Below are 20293 nucleotides of genomic sequence, written 5' to 3'. Positions count from 1 at the left end.
TTATGTTATTATTATTATTATGTGAAACCTTTAGGAGTACAAGGACTCATCATGGGAGGGCATTCTACTTCGCTACATACATCGTACCATCTCCAATAGATATATACCCCAAAGGGATTTACAGGATATTATGATGTACTACGGCTGGCTAGCATGTCTGCCCTCCAGCCAAGAGGCCGTGGATTCAAATCCCACCATGGGCATGGATGTTTGTGATTGTCCTACAAACTTTGTGTGGAAAGGGAATCTGCCATCCTACCACTTATTCTAGCAGAAGACATCATTGCCAAAACCATGTGAGGTACGGCAGTGACCATACAGCGTCTACGGATGTCAAATGTGAAAATGATGTACAGTACTACATGAAAAAGTCGCACCATTACTAACTGTCAGTCAATAATTTTCCTCCAAATTAATCTGTTATCTGACAGATAACAGATTAATCCAACATTATTAGATCTTATATTTCTGTTGTTTAAGGCACTTTTTACTGTATCAATCCACCTACACATTAGTCTTCTTCCAAGTCTTTTTCCTGCCAACCTGTCAATGAACACTTGTTTTGCTAATCTTTCCTCTCCCATTCTGTTTAAGTGACAGTACCATCTGAGATTGGCTCTGCTAACACATTTCTGTATGCTAACAATGACAAGCTCTTTCTTAATATCCTAATTTTAATACAATCCTGCCATTGATGTCATCTGTTCACTCCACTAATCTTTCTTGGTTCTCTCATATCTGTGGTCTGCAATCTGATCTTGTGCTTTATTTCTAACCCTGCAATTGGTTTGAACACTGTGTTGTATACAGCTAATTTGGTGTTTTGACCAATTTCTTTCTAATCCCATATAAATACATTCATCTGACTTCCTACCATTCCAGCTTTAATTCTGTTGTCTATTTCCCCATTTAATTTGCCATCTTTAAATTGCATCTGAATTGCTGAAATGTTTTACTTGTTCTATAGGTTCACCATTCAACATACAGTTGATGTTTACAGTGTTTCTGCCTATTTTCATTATTTTTGTCTTTTTATTTGTTGATTTTCATACTATATTCATTACAATTTAGTGAGGAAATATTGCCGACTTGTACTGGATTTAGAAGTACAATATCATCTGCATAAAGTAGAAAGTTAACACCAGCAATTTTGATATCAGATTTAATACCACTTTTCCTTCATAATGTGATCCATATAGATAACAAATAACAGTGGAGATAACATGCACCATTGTTGCATACCTGATTTAACATCAAACCATCTCCTGTACCTCCTTCAGTTTTAATTGTTGACTTACAGATTAAATAGATTATGTATTGCTTGATATAATGTCCCATTTACACCATATAACTGTAGCATTTCACATAGCTATCCTCTTCGCACCTTGCCTTTTCCAGATCTATGAAACTTAAATACAAATCCTTGTTATATTCTCAAGATTTCTCAACCATTTGTCTTAAAAGTGAAAATATGGTCATGTCAACTTCTATTTGTCTTGAATCCAGCTTGTTCTTCATTAAGCTTCTCTCTCTCACAGTTTTTCTTAGCCAAGTCAGCTGATCTCATTTGTCTGTATGTGGGATGAAAAACCCAGAAACTCAGGTTTTTCTTCCCACATAATGACAAATCGGCCTTCAGAACATATGCAATTTATAGGCAAAATTACTAGTAGTGAGCAGTAGATGGCATTGGTGTAGATGATGATTGTAGTGGTGGTGATTCAGTGTAGTTGGTGGATTAAGTGGTAGAGACACAGAGAGAGAGATGTTGAGTAGGTGCCCTCCCTCGATGAGTCTTTGAACTCCTTGGAGGCATCACAAAATAATAATAAATAATAGTATACTTGCATAAATCTTAGCAGAAATACTCATTAGGGAAATACTGTAAATCTCAAGTTCAGTTTAATTTTCCTTTTTATAGATGGGTACTGCATTGGATCATATTTATTTGTTGATGCATTTTTTCATCACTAGCAACTGATCCGCCAGGTCTGTAACAACACCTCACTGTGTATTTAATCCTATTAGACTCCACCTCACACCAGATGGCTTCAAAGTCATTGCCACATGAAAAATTGTTACTAGTATTGCAGTCATAGGTCTCAACTCTAACTGGATTCAAGAAATTTGAGCAACTTAAATTTGATATAATGATAGCAAAAGTCTTGGTTTCAGTTGAGCAGCATGTGTAAAAATAGTATACATTGTTGTTCTGTCTATCCTTCCTAAAAATACTATGCTTTTGCACTCGATACCAATTAGTACGTCTGCTTCTGATAGCCAAGTCTTACTAATGCCTACAACATGAGGTCCCAATATATTATCCAAGGCAACAAGCTCTACTCCTTTGTTTCTGATTCTCCTAGCATTCGTGTACAGACATAATAAATTATCTGCATGCTCTTTTGCATACAGTTGTCTGTGGTCTGCATGACACAATTCGACTGCTTGCAGATCTCTGTTCTTATCTAGTTCCTTACTTATACAGATATTTTTACACATGCTTGAAAGGTCTGAACTGGACAAACACAGAATGGTTCTCTCTTCATAATCATTTCCATAATAATAATAATCATTCCCATCATTAACACAGTTACCTAACATTATTGCTCTTACACACAGATTCTCACAGTTCCTCCCATCAAATTCAGTTTACCTGACTATCTGTGTTAGGTCTTATATCAATTAAAAATTTTTTTCAAGAATCCTGATGCCAAATGCATTCAAGTGTAGGTTGTCATTCTCATAAATAAAATATGTAAAGAAGAAAAACATAGATGGATCAATAACTTAGAAGTAGAGAAATTAGATAAAGAAAATAAAATTGTAGCATTACATTTAAAATTGATTAATAACTAAAAGAAAATAACAAGCCAACAGTTAAAAGATAAAAATAACAATGTTATAAATCCTGAAGACAAGATACAAAGATGGAAAGAATACGTAACAGAACTGTATAATGACCACAGACCAAAAAATCCAGGTATACGTAAAGAAGAAATTATTATTATTATACGGGCACCCCCAATTAGTCTGAATACTCATCGTTGGAGACCCAATCTATCTACACAATTTATCATATACTTCTCTTTGAACTCATTAAAAGACAAAGCACTTACAATTTGCTCAATTCTGGCAATCCATTTCACCCATTCACAACTCTCCAAGCAAAAAATCTAGTCCTCAGAACCCTACTAACCACATCTTTATTCAACTTCCTGGGATGACCCCTTGTTCTGGTTCCTGGTTATTTCTGTTTTTTTTTTTGGTTTTGATTTCGGTTTCATATTGTGAGTGGGTGTGTAATTTAGTGCATGTATGAAATTAGCAATTTTTATCTGTTTCGTTGTGTTTATTAATCAGAAAATTAGAATATTTAGAGTTTTCGAATATTTATAGCATTTTTATTGTGATATTTATTGTGATATTGCTGGCATGAAACCTACACAATGAACAATGGTGGCAAAGACCACGTTGTCTGGCTATTTGATTTTGCAGGATATTATTCAGTGCAGTGTATGTGAAATGTATGCATTGAGAAAATTAAAGAATATGTGGTAGGAAAGGGGTGCTTAAGAGTCAAAGCTGTATAACTGAGAGGAGACCTCCTCTCGGTTATACAGCTATTCATAGCCTTTAAAGGAATGCGGAGAACTGACTAGGGCTTCTGACCTCATGTCCAATCCTCACCTTCTCATAGTGCACCATGTTGGGTATCTACCTGGATACTGAACGAACGATGATGGACTGCCAATTTGGGATTTAGCCGACTAAATTGTATTCCTATTGGTTCAACCAAAATACAAAATGATGGTGCACATGACAAAATTTCATGCCGGCTGGGGGCGTCCCGGTTAAACAAGGCCCTGTTGTTTTCAGGAAACCAGGGCGAACAGCGAAAAGTCAGCTACTGGAACAAATCATACGCACGAAAACGCATCCCAACTCAACATCACCAGAGTTAAAGATCGGTACTATCAACATAAGAAGCCTGAATGGCAAAAGAAATGGAGCTAGCGGAGGAATTAGATAAGTACCAGATCGACATAATAGGGGTGACTGAAACAAAAAAGACAAAAATTGGTGAGATCTTTCTGAGCAATAAATACAAAATGTTATATTCAGGCAATGACAATCAAGGAAAAGAAGGAGTAGCCGTAGTATTCAACACAAAATACGAGGCTCATCTTCTTGAATGGCAGGCAGTTTCAAGTACAGTGATTTGGGCCAATATCAGAATGGGGAACTGGACAATGAGACTTATTTGTGCCTATGGTCCCACAGAAGATTCTACTAAGGTGGAAGTGGAGGAATTTTTTGAGGTTCTAGAGAAAGCTACTGACACAATGAAAAAGGAAAAGTTAGTCCTTGTTGGGGATCTAAATAGCAAAGTAGGAAGTGATTGTCAGACATACAAAAATGTTTTGGGAAAATTTGGAGAAAAGAGCAAAGCTAATAATAATGGCAAATATCTGTTGGATTTCTGCTCAGGACATGGACTGGTTATTACTAACACCATGTTCCAACATAAAAATGTGCACAAATTCACATGGAGAGAAGAGGCAAGGAATAAGAAAAGTCTCATTGACTATGTTATTGTTGACAGTGATGTTTTCTCCCAGGTGCAGGACACCAGAGTGTACAGAGGATTTGAAATTGGAAGTTATCACTATTTAGTCTTGAGCAGGATAAAATTGAATTCCATATTGAAAAGAATGACACGTAAGAAAGTTTTAAAGCGAATAAAAGTTGAGCAGCTCTCAGATGTGATATGTAGACTAAAATACACAAAGATTATTGAAGGAAAAATGAAAGAGTTTGAGAACAGGAACCAAACCTTGGAGATTCATTGGCAAGCCTTGAAGAAAACCCTGATTGATTCAGCTAGAGAGGTATGTGGTGAGGCTGTCTGCAAGGATAGAAAAATCAGAACTCCATGGTAGACACAGGAAGTTAGAGAGGCAGTGAAGGAAAAGAAGAAAGCATATCAAAAGTTCCTGGCAAATAAGTCAGCTTGTGCTCTTAGAGAAAAAAAAAACAATGTAAGAAAGCTAAACACTGTGTAAAATTAGCTAAACAAAAGTCATGGGAGGACTTCGGCAAGAACATAGAAAATTAATATCAAGAAGGTGGCAAAATATTCTGGAGGTTGTTGAAGAAGCTTAGGAATAGAGGAATGAGTGCTGTAAAAGGAGTTAGAGATGATAAAGGTGAAATGAAAACAGGAGAAAAAGATATCCTTGAAGTATGGAGTAATTACTTTGAAAATTTGCTAAATGAAACAAGTAGTGATGACAGCACAGTGATAAAAAACACTGATCAGGCATGCAGTCAGGAATGCATATCCATGCTTGAAGTAGAAAAAGTAATCAAAGGCTTGAAATGTGGAAAGACAGCAGGAGTAGATGATATTCGATTAGAAATGCTGAAGTATGGTGATATAAGAGTCTTACAGTGGCTGCACTGCATAGTTCAGAATGCCTGGATAGAGGGACGAATTCCCGATGATTGGATGAGAGCTCTCATAGTACCCATATATAAAAAGGGAAATAAAACTGAATGTGAGAATTACAGAGGTATATCCCTGTTGAGTGTTCCTGGTAAGATATATGCAAGTATACTTGAGAAATGGTTGAGAAGAATTGTGGAAGAAAAGCTTGGTGAAGAACAAGCTGGATTCCAGCCAAATAGAGGCTGTCAGGATTAGATTTTCACTTTACGACAAATAGTGGAGAAAATATTGGGAATATAACAAAGATCTGTATTTAAGTTTTGTCGATTTGGAAAAGGCATATGACAAAGTACCAAGAGAGAAGTTATTTAAAATGCTACAGTTATATGGTGTCAATGGGGCATTATATCAAGCAATACTTAGTCTTTATTTGAGTTGTAAGTCAGCAGTTAGAATTGAAGGAAGTACAGGAAGATGGTTTAATGTTAAATCTGGTGTGAGACAAGGATGTACATTATCCCCTCTGTTATTCATCATCTATATGGATCACATTATGAAGGAAAGTGGTATTAAACATGATATCAAAATTGGAGAAGTTAATGTCAGATCTTTGCTTTATGCAGACGTTGTTATACTTCTAAATAAATCCGCTACAAGTCTGCAAGATTCTCTGACTCTGATATGATATAACTCTGATACAAAAGAATAATAAAGACTGACCAGACAAACAAGAAAAACAAGTTATGGAGAAAATTATATATGGAGACTCAGTAATTAGGGGAGTATTTAACGAAAGTATGACAAAATCATGTTTCCAGGGAGCAAAAATTCATGATATTATCTGGATGCAACCAAGACAACCATTTCCGTTGAAGGAAATGGTTGTCTTGGTTGGTAACAATGATTTGAGAGGTGAGATGTCTTCTGTGAGGGAGGATGTAAAAGAGTTGTTAGAAGAAGCAAAACTGAACATCAAGAAGGTGAAGATTGTAAGACTCCTACCATGCTATGATAGAGGTGAACTGTGGAGGAGGGCATTGATAGCCAGTGAGTCTATACATAGATTGTGCAAAAGAAATTATGTAGAATTTGTGGATCTGTGGTCACTGTTTGACAGAAAGAAGAATTTGTACAATGCAGATGGACTACATCTGAATGGTTTTAGTGTTAGATGTCTGGAGAGAACTTGGTTCACCGAGCATGATGAAATGCAAATTCAGGGAACCTCAAGCAGTTAGGGTAGAAGCAAGTCAGTTTGTATGAAGGCACCCATGAAGCGAGTGACTGTGAGAATGACCAAGTGTGGAATCTGGTCTCCCAAACAAAAAATTTTATATCAATATGTTGTTTTTTCTATATACCAGGTGTGGGCAAGGTCTTCGGTAATAAGAGCCACATATAATACATATTTGAGTGTTCAAGAGCCACAGAAAATATTATTATAAAATTGTATTTATAAATAATAAAAAATACAACTATATAGTAGTCCCACTTACCAAAGAAGAATATGTTTAATCTCTACTCGTTGAAGGCTTTGATTGATTCTTCATTTGTGTAGTTAATAGTTTAAAATCTGGCTGGTTGGATGTCAAAGTTCTTCTAAGAAGCTCGGTGATGTGGCTGTTAGTGAGAATAGCAAAATGTTTTGGCTTGACAAATTTCATTAAAGAGAAGAGGGATTCACAGCAGTAAATTGTCACAAAAACAGAGTATAGTCGGAAGCTATTTTCTGTAGATTGGGATACTTTGCTTTTGGGATTTGTTTCCAAAAGTCAGTTACAGATGAGCTTTTATGGACTAGCTTCAAACCCACATCTTCCTGCAGCTCAATAAGCTCTGTCTCTATTGAAGCAAATCTATGCTAAAAGGCGCAACAACAGGACATCCATCGATGATGACATCAATCACAAAAGGATTCACAAGAAATTCAAAACATGGCTTTAACTTTTGTAGTTTCTCAAACCTATTTTCAAAATCATTATAATAAAGTGTTTCTAAGTTTCCTTCGTATTGTTTCAGTTAAAATCGTCCTCCCATTGTTGGTTAAACACACTCATTTCTTGTTCGTATTTCCGTTTTATACTCTTCTGTTGCTCAGTCCTTTTAAACAAGGGTTTTATAACTTTCACTAAAATCAATCTTAATTATTTATTAATCAGAAAAGTACTTATCTACACTAAAATTCACTAGTTATGTTCTGCTACCACCCACAAGCACATAACTTGTGTGTGCTGCATGAAGAGTGATGATGCAGCGTCCAGGCAACAGAGGCGGTTGGTAATGCAGCGATCATAGTAGTCACTTTTGGAACTAATTTTGGCTGGAGCAACACAGGCCATAAAATGTTGAAACGCTTTTTACCAACCAAATACGATAATAAAATCCACATTAACAACCCTTTTGGCTGGTACCATTTAAAAGCTAAAAATGTAAAGTTTCAAAATATATGTTTTTTACTTATCTTTAAAGCATTTACGAAATAAAATATTCTAATATTGGTACATACTATACTACTATAGATTACACTGGCCAACAAAAAAAAATTTTTTTTCTGCTGATTATGATCTGACACTTGTTTTTTACTAATTTGGGTGCGCTGATTTCAAATATCAAACGGCACGTACTGGCGCTTTGAATGCGAGAGAGAGGCCGATAATTAGATACATAACTACTTAACAATATTAATTAAAAAAATAACAATTTTACTTACACATGAGTTTCAGGGAATAAATTTTTGTTTGTAGCAATTTCTGCTGTGTGTTCTGTTTGGCAATCCCTTTGAATACTCCAACAGTAGTCGGCCATCGTGTGAGAATCCCATCTTCCTTGGTACCGATCTTCCATAGTTTTTAAGTCTTGATGAAATCTTTCGCCTTGTTCATCGCTTACAGCACCTAAATTCTTGGGAAATCTATCAAGATGACTGTATAGGAAATGAAGCTTTATGCTCATGTTGCAACCTAGGTGCTGGAAATTTTCAAGCATTGTTTCCACTAGATCTTTGTAATTGCACGTTTTTTTGCTTCCAGGAAAATTATTCGCAACCATCGTAAATGAAGTCCAGGCCTCTTTCTCAATTTCGTTCATAGAGTTGATGAAATTTGGGATCTCATTAAAGTTCTAATTTGCGGTCCATCAAATACACCGGCTTTAATTTTTTCATAACTAAGTCGTGGAAATTTTTCACATATGTATTCGAAACAGTCACCTTGTAAATCTAAAGCTTTTAACATACTGCTTCATACGATCTAGTTTGATGTGTAGAGGTTGAAAAATGATTTTTTCTCTGTTGATTAAAGGTTGATTTATAACATTCTGTTCTCCAACATTTAAGGATATTCTAAGAGGCCAATGTTTCTGACTCCAGTGTTGGTTTCTAACTCGACTATCCCAGAAGCATAAAAAACACGGAAACTTTGTATATCCTCTTTGAAAGCCAAGTAAAAAGATCCACATTTTAAGATCCACACAGATGATCCAGTTATGGTCTGTATATTTTAATAACTACAGAACCTTTTTAATGTCCTCATATGTTTCCTTTAAGTGGACTGAATAGCCAATAGGAATTGAGCCATATACATTCCCATTGTGTAGTAAGACACACTTGAGACTCCTGCTTGAACTGTCGATAAATAAACGCCACTCATTTGGATGATATTGTACAACACTCATTTCAGTTAGTAAACCTGACACATTGTTACAGTAAACAAACCTACACTCGTGTTTAAAATATTGTACAAGATTACTTTCCCTGCTACGATAAAAAGTTATCTTCGTATCTTGCTCCAGTAAGTTTTTTCATTTAATCTTGAAGCTAACAATTCCGATGATTCCTTTGATAAGCCCAAATCTCTTACTAAGTCATTCAATTCCGCTTGAGTAAAAACTTGCGGTCCAGCACAAAAAATTAAATTTTCATTGTCTAAATCATCATCCGGGTCTTGCTCCTCAAGAACATCTGGCTTTTCCCAATCATGCTCGTTCTCAAGTAAAGGAAGTCCTTTATAAATTGGCACGGCTATTTCATTGGAATGAGCAACTGGCCGAATTGCTGAGTGGAGATTTGGATACACAATTTTTTTCTTATTCTTCTTATTATAACCAGAAGTCTGAACTAAACAAAAATAGCAATCACTACGTGATTTTTCGGTTCACGCCAAATCATTGGGATGCCAAAAGCTAATTTTTGGCGTTTTCCCTTGCTCCACTGTCGTAAATTTTCTACACATGACTTGCACACTTTATTTGGAGCCCATGACTTGTCCGGATCTGCAATTTTTACGTCAAAGTATGCAAAGTACACTTTCTTAACAAAATCAGTGATATTTGTCCTTTGACTGGGAACAGTAAAGCTGTCACAAATGTAGCAGAAAGAATCTACACTATTGACACAATTTCGAGTAGTAGACATGATGTATTTTCTTCACTGCCGACTAACATGCAATTAACAAGACAAAAAAAACCAGAGACTTTATTGAAACGTTATAAGCTCTCATCATACTTTCACGATCGATTAACGATTGACTGATTTCGATCATTCTTTGTCCACTATGACGCATATAGCATTCATTTGTTTTAGGCAGTTGTCATCACCTACTTTTCATCACCTAAATGTATTAGGTCGGTTATCGGCCTCTCTCGCATTCAAAGCACCAGTATGTGCGCTGCAGGTTCTTACGCATTTATTCGTTTACTAACAAGCGAGAGTGGTGAGCGCTCCGATTCTGATCTGCGCGTCGCTTTGAATAATAGGCTGTATCTTCGGGAATTTTTCGAATTTCTTGATAAAAAGTTAGGAACAGATTTTTAAAAGTACATACTTACAGAAAATAATATTAAAATATCGATTTTTTTGATCCTCTAAATAGTACTGCCTCCTTAAAACTGTCAAAAACTTACAAATTAGCAAAAAGAAAATGCCATAGAGGAAAAACCTGATGTGATAGAGAAAAATGGGTTTGATATTTGAAATTAGCACACCCAAATTAGTAAAAAACAAGTTTCATATAAAAGTCAGCAAAAATTGTGTTGGACTTTGTTATTAATATAAAAGTTTAGAAAAAATGGCAATGAAAACCAATATTGTCTCGGGAGCCACACACAGCAGTTTTGGGAGCTGCATGCAGCTCGCGAGCCGCAGTTTGCCCACCTTTGCTATATACTAATGCCAAAAGTATCAAGAACAAGAGGGAGGACTTTGGCATTAGTTAGTGCAACCTCACCAAAAATTATAGGCATTAGTGAGACTTGGCTAACAGCAAATGATGTAGTTACAGGGATTGAATGTGAAGGGTTTAGTATTTTCACTGAAGATAAAGAAAAATAGGATGGGGTGGGAGGAATACTGCTGATGATAGCAGATGAATTGCAGCCAAAAAGAAGAAGAGATAGTCAGCAGGATGGCTGATCATTTGAAGCAGTCTAGTGCTTCAAATGATCAGTACAGTATATTTTGTCTTAGTGGCCTTAATCTCATGTTGATTGTAGCTATAGGCCAGGGAATTCCACAAATAATCTGGAAGATATGCATTGCCAAATTAGACAATGAGTACATTTCGAGTGGTTATTATGGGGGGGGGGCCTCAAACTATGGAGATATAGACTGGAAGGAAGAAAGATCACATGGCAGAAAGGAAATATGATATGAAATCAGATTATGAGAAGAATATAGCTGAGCAGATCGAATGAAATCCTAAAGAGTTTTTTCGTTATGTGGCAGTTAAGAGGAAGAATGACTATGGAATTAATGAGTGATGATGGTCACGAGTAGAGAGAAGCAGATAAAATAATTGAGTTACTAAGTGACCACTTTGCCAGCATATATCTTCCTAGTGAAGTTACTGCTTTAACCTATGTGACAGACACTAATGTGGGAACAGAGGTTGGATGAATTGGGAGGTTCTTAGGATATTGCAGGATCTCAAAGTAAATACAACTGTGTGATTAGATGGGATATCAGCTAAGATTTTGTAAGAAACTGGCAATACCTTTCACTAGGCTCTTTAAGTCTCAGTGCTGGTAGAGTTCCAAGAGAGTAGAAAGAAAGCAAAATAATTCTCGTAAATAAAGGAGGCTCTAAGACTGCAGTAGTAAATTATAGACCAATCAGTATCTCAGGTGTGGTGGTAAAAGTACTAGAAAAATTGGTAAAAAATAAAATTCAAGAATATGTAGATAAAAATATGATAATGTATGAGAGTCAACATGGCTTTGTGAAGGATCGCTCATGCCTTAGTAATTTACTAACTTTTTATAATAGAGTAACAGCTGAGTTGGATAGAGGAAATAGCTACACGATGATTCTATTGGATTTTGCAAAGGCATTTGACAGAATACCACTTGGAACACTGTTACACAAATGAGAACAAATGGGGATGGATACCACACTGGTTAAGTGAATAAGAGAAGGGCTTTTGGACAGATATCAAAAAGTGGTATATGGAAGGGAAGAATCAAGGTGAAAACAGGTGACTAGTGGTGCCAGAAGGTTCAGTGCTGGGACCATTGCTGTTTAATTTGTACAGAAATGATATAGGAAATAATCTAAAAGGAAATATTCAGTTGTTTGCTGATGATGCGAAATTAGGTAGAGGTAATAGTTAATCAAGGCACAATGTGGAGAGGTTGCAGGATGATTTAAACAGGCTGTCAGTATGGACAAAAGTTAATGGATGTCAGTTTAATGTTGAGAAATGTATAGTTATGCATTTTGAGATAAATAGATTACAAGCTGTGTATCACATTGATGGTATTTAGGGCTAGACAGAGTTGAAGTTTAGAGGACATATTGCTAAGGTAACCCATGAGATTACTTGGCTAGTGAAGAACATATTAACAAGTAGAGAAAGTTGTTATTCCTCTTTATAAGGCCTCAATACCATACATCTGTATTACTGTGCTGAAGTGTGGTCCCCTTGGTTTCTTGGGGGATGAGGCAACAGTGGAGAGGATTCAGAGGTAAGTGACCAAGATGGTAAGTGGCCTGTTGAATGTTTCCCTAAGAGGATAGATTGAAGGTGTGTGGATTGCAAAGTTTGTTGATAGGAGGAAAAGAGGGGATATGATAGAAACATTTAAGTTGCTTAAAGGATTTTATAGGCTAAATGCAGGGGAAATGTTTCAGTAATTGGCTAGAGGGACCAGAACAAGGGTTCATCCCTGGAAATTGAATAAAGGTGTAGTCAGTACGGATGTGAGGACTACATTTTTTGCTTGGAGAGTGTTGAATGAGTGGAATGGGTTGGTAGAGTCAGTTGTGAGTGCTTTTTCTGTCAATGGATTCAAGGAGAGGTATGGATTGTGTGGATTAGATTGGGTTTAACATGATGAGTCTTTGGACTCCAGGGAGGTGTCCGTATTATAATAATAATTCTATCAAATGCCTTTGTAAAATCTAGCAAAATCATTGTGTAGCCATTTCTTTTATCCAATGCAGCTGTTACTCTATTATAAATAGTAAGCAGAATAAAAGAAATACTTATTGGCAAAATGACTGGATGTGATGGAATATCAGTTAAGTTAACAAAAAAAAGACAGGGGAAAAAGGAACAGATTTATTAATAGAAATAATATAGAATAAATAAATATATATATATATATATATATATGATACTGGCATACTACCAGAAGACTTCATATAATCTATTTGCATTCCAATACCAAAAAACAATAATGCAGCAGAATTTAAAGATTTTAGAACAATTAGTATCAAAATACTGTTGAAAATAATAAAAAAACAGAATGTTTTCTAGAATTAAATGCCATATAAGTGAACAACAAAAAGACTTGTGCCAGAAAAAAGTACAATTAATGCCATTTATGAATTAAAAACAATTATTGAAATATAAATAGAAATAAATAATAACATATATTTCTGCTTAAGACTTTCAAAAAGCATTTGACACAGTAAGCCATGAATAGTTAATAGAAATATTAAAAGGTATTCAAATTAATTCAAAAGACCTAAGAATAATTTTACAATTATACTGGAATCAGAAGACCCAGATTATAAATGACATTAATAATGAAATACTATATACAGTAAAATGATAATTAAAGAATATGAAGAAATTGAAATGGGAATAAAAATAAATAGCATTAGAATTAATAGTATTAGATTTGCTGATAATTGGGTGTTCATAGCAAAATCAAAAATAGAGTTACAAAATAGAGTTGAAATATTAATCAGAAAGAGTCAGAATTATGGCTTAGTATTAAATACAGCAAAAACCAAGTATAAGTATATAGTAATAAGTAAAAACAGCAACAAAACACAAAATAAGAATAATAAAATCCTATATATAATCCTATATTGAATTATGTATGTGATTAGTGGACATATACAAAATCTATAATCAGGAAATTGCAGGCCTTTGAGATGTGGTGCTATAGGAGAGCACTGAAGATTTCTTGGAATGAGAAAAAAAAACTAATGAAGAGGTATTGAAGTTAATGGGAACCAAAAGAGCACTCATGGAAGACCTTATAAAGATAAAGTGCAAGATGGCAGGACACATATTAAAAGGATCATCAGGGAAAATGTCTCTGGAAGTACTGGAGAAAAAATTAGAGTGAAGAAGATCTCCTGGTAGACCAAGAACTGCTTGGGTTGATGATGATGTAAAAGAAATGGATGGGTAACAGGAGCTATTATGAGATCAAAAGAATGGCAGAAGATTGGACACTGGCATACCATAATTGGTAACCTCCAAATTGGAGAAGCTACTTAAGAACCAGAGTCTCCATAGCTCAGTCGGTATAGATGCAGCCCTTTGGTCGGAAAGACCTGGGTTTGATTCCCGTCCATGACATGAGAAACCTTTATCTGGTCTCTTTCCACTAAAGGTGAGTTAGCCAGTCTCATATATACAGAGGTAGAGGGTTTTTTCCTCCATGAACTTGGATTTTTCATCTCGGAACAGGCAAACCGGTGAGTAGAACACATGCAATTTACAGACAAAATACTTGGAGGCATAAGGGTAACCACCTTATCCGTGTATTATAGTTAAGAAATCCAAGGGTACTTGGAAGGCTATGGATGCTTAAGTGCCTATTAAAACCAGAAGCTATTCTCATTTGTGGAATACTCTAGTCTCTCATTGTATTTCTCCCACACTCTAATGCTTCCTTCATTTCGTTCAACCTGACAGTCCATGAAAAACTTTCACATTTTTGAGGGATACATATAACAATTTTCACAGCATATCCACTCTAGAAATCCAGGAAAAAAATCAATCTTTGAGTTAAGACATCTTCACTGTTGGTATGTGCTTCCTTATGGCTGCCATTTTTGAATTGATAGCTACCATAGGAATCAAACAACAATAATCCAAACCAGCATTATTAAGGTGACAGTAGTACACAGGACAACCCAGTCTAGCTATTAAAAAAAAGGAAAAAAAAAGCACCATTACAAAACATGAACTACATAATATAATTTAAAAAACAGTTTTCTTAGCAGAATTATTTTACTAAGTAATCATTATTTTACTGCTTATATTATCCAACCATGATTTGCATATTCCTACTATGTGGATATTAATATGAAATATATGTATTCTATTGCACAAACTTAAGTTGAAATTGCATGTTAAAATTATACATCTGATATATTTTCATAAACATAATATATTTGTATTCATTCATTTTTTTTTAGTATACATATATATGTTTATACTTTGACTGAAACTTCAGTTGTTGTCTAGAAATTCGCTGCAAAAGAGGATGGAGTAGGACTTAATATAGAAAAGATGGATGGGGAAATTCAACGTTTGGAAAAAGAACTAGAAATTGTGGAGAAAAAACTGAAGGAAAGGGAAATGGAATTAACTAAAGGAAAAGAAGAGCATGAAAAGGTGAAAATTCCTTTACTACTGCTACTTAATATATTTTTTATGAGCTGTAGATCCAATAATTCTATAAACAGTATTGTAGTTTATGCCAAGTGTTATCATCATCAATTTGTAATGTATATCCTCAAAGGAAAATCAGGATATATCTAACACATTATATCCTTACTAATTTATTCTATTATGTATTGAATATTTGATACATCGGCTCATCAGCATCTTGCTTTTCCTCTGAACATTGTTTTGTCAATGTTTTGATTTGCCATTGTGTTTAAGTAACTATATCATTATTAGTTAGCTATGCTTATACATTCTTGGATATTAACAATGTTATATTCTTTTATGAAACCTTAAATTTTTAATATGTTCCTACCATTGATTCTATCTGTTTACTTTCCTATCAGAAATCCATGGATGCTAGTCTTATTATTATTATTTTTTTAAATTTCTAATTGTTTCTCCACATAACACACTATTTTCGTTTGAACATTGAAAAATTACAAAACAACTTCAGTACATAAGTATAAAAGTGAGTATTGGAAATGTGAAGAATTGTGATTTAGGAATGCTCAAAACTAGCAAAAACAAAGGCATTCTGCTTAATAATAATCAATAAAACATCATTTAATTTAATTTTGTCGATTAATCATGTATGCAAACTAAGAGCCTCAGTATGCATTCATGACTAGCCAACTCACTCTGAAACAGAATATAACAGAAAAAAGTCATACTTCTCAAAAACTTAAAAGAAAATGACAAGCATCTTTGTCTCACCACCGTTATGGCTACTGGATGCTATGAAAGCTTATAAATATAGCACAAATTTTCAATAAAGAATTTCTTCCAAATATATTTGTTGGATTACTAATATTGTCTGATATATTTTTAACACACAGCTGATTTCATCAGTCTACCGAGATCCTGTTTTGCTAAACCATCTTGTCTCATGCTAAGTGATTCAACCACTTTAGATTAGCTATGCACAATCTGACTCTAACTGTTAATTTCATGCAATTGCACGGAATGAGGAATTGGGCAGAAAAGAGATCAATGCTGCTTGGCTGATAATCAAGAATTATCTAGTACAAACAATGTCTAAATGTTTTCCAAGGGTCAGTAAGTTAATAATAATAATAATAAATAAATAAGGTAGTTGTGAAATGGATGAATGCAGAGATTAAGCATGCATTACAGAGGAAGAAAGCATTATGGAGGCGACATAAGATAAGTAATAATAATCTGTTCCATGAGGTGTACAAAGGACATGCAAGGAGGGTGACTTGGTTGATGAGGGTAGCAGAGGTGCAGTATAATCAGGGATTAGCTGATGAAGCCAAAAAAAAAAAACTGTGGAGAGTTCTTTTGATATGTAACCAGCAGAAAAAAAAAAAGAATTATTATGGAAGGATGAATTTGGTTGAAGAAAATGGTAAAAGGATAACTGCCACAGAGGATGTAGTTGAGATACTAAATGAGCTCTTCATAAAGGTATTTCATTTATGTGAATATGACATCATGTTTGAGAGCAGCGGAGGAGGAGGAGAGACTGACTGTGAGTGAGAAGAAGGTTTATTGGGAATTGAGCAAACTTGAAGTTAACGCGTTCGCTGCCACGCTACTTCGGCATAGTCTGTTCCCGTATGCCGAGCAATTTCACTTCTTCATGGTCAGTACGGTAATCTCGTTGCCGGCGGTAAGCGTCATATAAGTATACTCGTAGTTGGCTTGTGCAGAGCATATACCATCTATGACTATACACAGTTTTGCTACTAGCTCCACAAGCCAAGCATTTTTACTTCTTCAAGGTCAGTACGGTAATCTCGTTGCCTGCGGTAAGCGTCATACAAGTATACTCGTAGCTGGCTTGTGTAGCTCATATACGAACTACAAGTATACTCGTAGTTTGGCAGCGAACGTGTTAATAAGGATGTGAGACTTGATATCTCGCCATGTATTTTAAAGGAATGTGCCAGGGAGTTGACATCTGCCTTGACATGTTTGTTTATCATGAGTCTTACGTTGGATCATGTTCCAAAGGAGTGGAAGGAAGGCAAAATCATATCACTTTAAGGACGGTGACAAAACTGAAGCTTCAAATTATAGGTCAATCAGGTGTTGTGGTTAAAGTGTTGGAAAGGTTATTGAGAACTAGGATCCAGAATGGGGTTGACAACATGCATGGATTTACAATTTATTTTAAATTGCTTTACAATTTAAAATAAATTGTAAAGCAATATTGCAACAAAATTCCAACTATCAACATGATAAGTTGATAGTTGGAATTGCAACCAAAAAAAATAGTTAAAGTAAATTAAGTAAATAAATAAAATAAATTAAGGAAAGTGGTGTGAGATCAAGGCCAATAAGACAAAATGTACAGTTGGTTGTTGCCATAGGCTGGAATGGGGGGGGGAATCTAAGGAAGGCATGCATTAGCAAATTAGTACAGTGAGTGCAGATCGAGTGATTATTATAAGGGACTTCCACTATAGAGATACAGATTGGAAAGAAGAAATATCACATAGCAGGAAGGAAAGAATTTCTACACCTACTGAGAGGTAACTATTTCAGGCAACATGTGATGCAGGGCAATTGAAGTGTGAGAGTATTGGACCTGGTCTTAGAATCAGAAGAGCTATCCTTAAGGAAGGTGGCCACGTTGCCTCCTTTTGGGGAAAATGACCATATGGTCTTGACTTGGGAGATTGCAAAACTTAAGGAATATTCTCTCAAGATGGGGTAAATGCAGAACTACAAGGCAAGTGATTATGACAATCACTTGCCTTGTGATTGTCATAATCTATTAGGAAGCTTGGAGCTGTGCCATGGAATAAAGCCCTGCAAGGGAAGGACACTGGTAGTGTATGGAAGATAGTTAAGGAGGCATCTAGAGGAAGCAATTGTGATGATATTCAGCCTGTTTTTCTACCCACTACAGGGTGAAGGCCTTGCCCATTGCAAGACAGTTGGGTCTACTACCCCCATGGTGACCCAGTCCATCTTGGGGGAGTGTTTATTCACTTGTATGAATGAATGTATGAAGGTGAAAGACAATCACAAACATCTGTGCCTAGGTGGGAGTCGAACCCACAGCCTTTTGGCTGGAAAGCGGATATGCTTACCACTTGGCCAACCAGATCTATAAGTTAAAATTGGTTTGAACACTATATGGTATACAGCTACTTTAGTGCTTTGGTTAATTTCTCTATTATTCCACATAAATTTAATTCTGCTGTCTATTTTCATGTTTAATTTGATATCGTTTAATTTGATAATTTGAAAATTGTGTCTAAATAGGTTGAAATGAGATTGCAGTGATTTTCATACCAAATTTATTACAGCAGTTATTAAAATTAGTGAATCCTGAAGACCTGTACCTGGATTTATTTAACAGACTTGGATTTATTTAGAAGTATCATCTACACAAAGTAAAGAGCTGAGATTAACATCTCCAGTTTCCATATTAGGTTTAATATCACTTTCCTTCATAATGTGATCCATATACGAGGTTAGTCTGAAAAGTTCTCAGTCTAACAATGAAAAAACGAATTTATAATTTCAAAATTATTTTTATTTTTCAGCATAATCTCCCTTAAGACTAATACATTTATTCCAGCAATGCTCCAGCGCCATTATCCCATCCCTGCAGTGGTTCTCTGTAAGATCTGCAAAATACCCCTTTACAGCTACAATCATCTGTTGATTTGAATACAAACGTTGACCAGCGAGGAAGATTTTTAGTTTTGGGATGAGATAGAAGTTCAGAGAGCCAAATCTGGGGAAATATGGTGGATGTTCCAACAATTCATAGTTCAGATCCCTTAATTTTCCCATTGCCTTTTGTGGGCAGGTGCATTGTCCTGATCTTTTCTCACGATTCGTCTAGTCTGGTTAAAAGATCGGAATAATATTCCTAGGTTATTGTTTTACCCTTTTCAAGATGATTAATGAACAAAATGCCTTTAGCATCCCAAAACACTGATTCCATGACCTTTCCTGCTGATGGAACCAACTGTGTTCTTTGGTGCTGAACAACCTTCTTCTGTCCACTGTTTTGACTGCTGTTTGGATTCTGGTGTGTAATGGTGAATCCAAGTCTCATCCATAGTAAAATCATCCATAGTAAAAATCTTCAAAGCTGGTACAACCACATTTAAACTTGACAGCCCATTTCTTAATTGTCGAAAATGAAGGAGAAGAGTGCCCATAAACTTTTATGAACTTCGAATGAATTTCTTTTGGTGTTAAACCTTCTTTTACAAAGATTTTTATAACCGCACGATACTCAATTTTATCCATTTCAAGGGATATGGACAACACTTTTGTTTCAGACAGCTGTATAAAACAAATGACTTGCAACTTCACATGGATGCTTATGACAGATATACCAACTTAGAAAAAAAAAATCGTGCTGATAGTGTTGCCATCTATGGTCAAGGCCGAGAACTTTTCAGACCACCCTTGTAGATAATGAATCACAATGTACACCTATGTCTCAGTCCTGATTTAACAGCAAATCATCTTTCTATACCATCTTCAATTCTAACTGCTGACTTACAACTGAAATATAGACTATGTATTACTTTATATAATGTTCTGTTTACCTGATATAATTGTAGTGTTTAGAAAAATAAAGCTTTTCTCTCAGTACCTTGTCATGTGCCTTTTCTAGATCTACAGATTCTTGTTGTATTCCTATGATATCTCAATTAATTGCCATAAAGTGAAAATCTGATCTCAACCTCTATTGACCTTAACCCAGGTTGATCTTCTCCATATTTCTCTTCCATAATTTTTCTCAACATCTTTTCAAGTATGCTTGCATAAATCTTACCAGGAACACTTAGTAGAGAAATTCCTCTGTAATTCTCTCATTCAACTTTATTCCCCTTTTTTTTTTATAGATGGGAACTCTGAGAGCTCTGCTCTAATCATCTGGAGTTCGACCTCCTGACCAGGCCTTTTGAATTATGCATATAGGAAATATAGTTTT

The 20293-nt window shown here is 35.3% G+C and overlaps 1 protein-coding gene across 1 annotated transcript in view; it reads left to right on the top strand.

Moving 5' to 3' along the window:
• The window catches only part of LOC150093712 (centrosomal protein of 290 kDa-like), a 462999-nt gene that overhangs the window by 6396 nt on the left and 436310 nt on the right, over positions 1–20293 (top strand). Inside the window, exon 2 of the mRNA XM_090412505.1 lies at positions 15157–15306. Within this exon, the coding sequence (XP_090268631.1) occupies positions 15202–15306 (105 nt within the window). The 5' untranslated portion in view covers positions 15157–15201. The remainder of the gene's footprint in view (positions 1–15156; positions 15307–20293) is intronic.

Source organism: Typopeltis vanoorti, chromosome 23 (assembly GCF_054136105.1).
Source record: "Typopeltis vanoorti isolate ZY-2024b chromosome 23, IOZ_Tvanoo_1.0, whole genome shotgun sequence".
NCBI classification, from domain to species: Eukaryota; Metazoa; Arthropoda; class Arachnida; order Uropygi; family Thelyphonidae; genus Typopeltis; species Typopeltis vanoorti.
The sequence above is the reverse complement of the archived record's forward strand: the minus strand, read 5'-3'. Positions and strand labels throughout refer to the sequence as shown.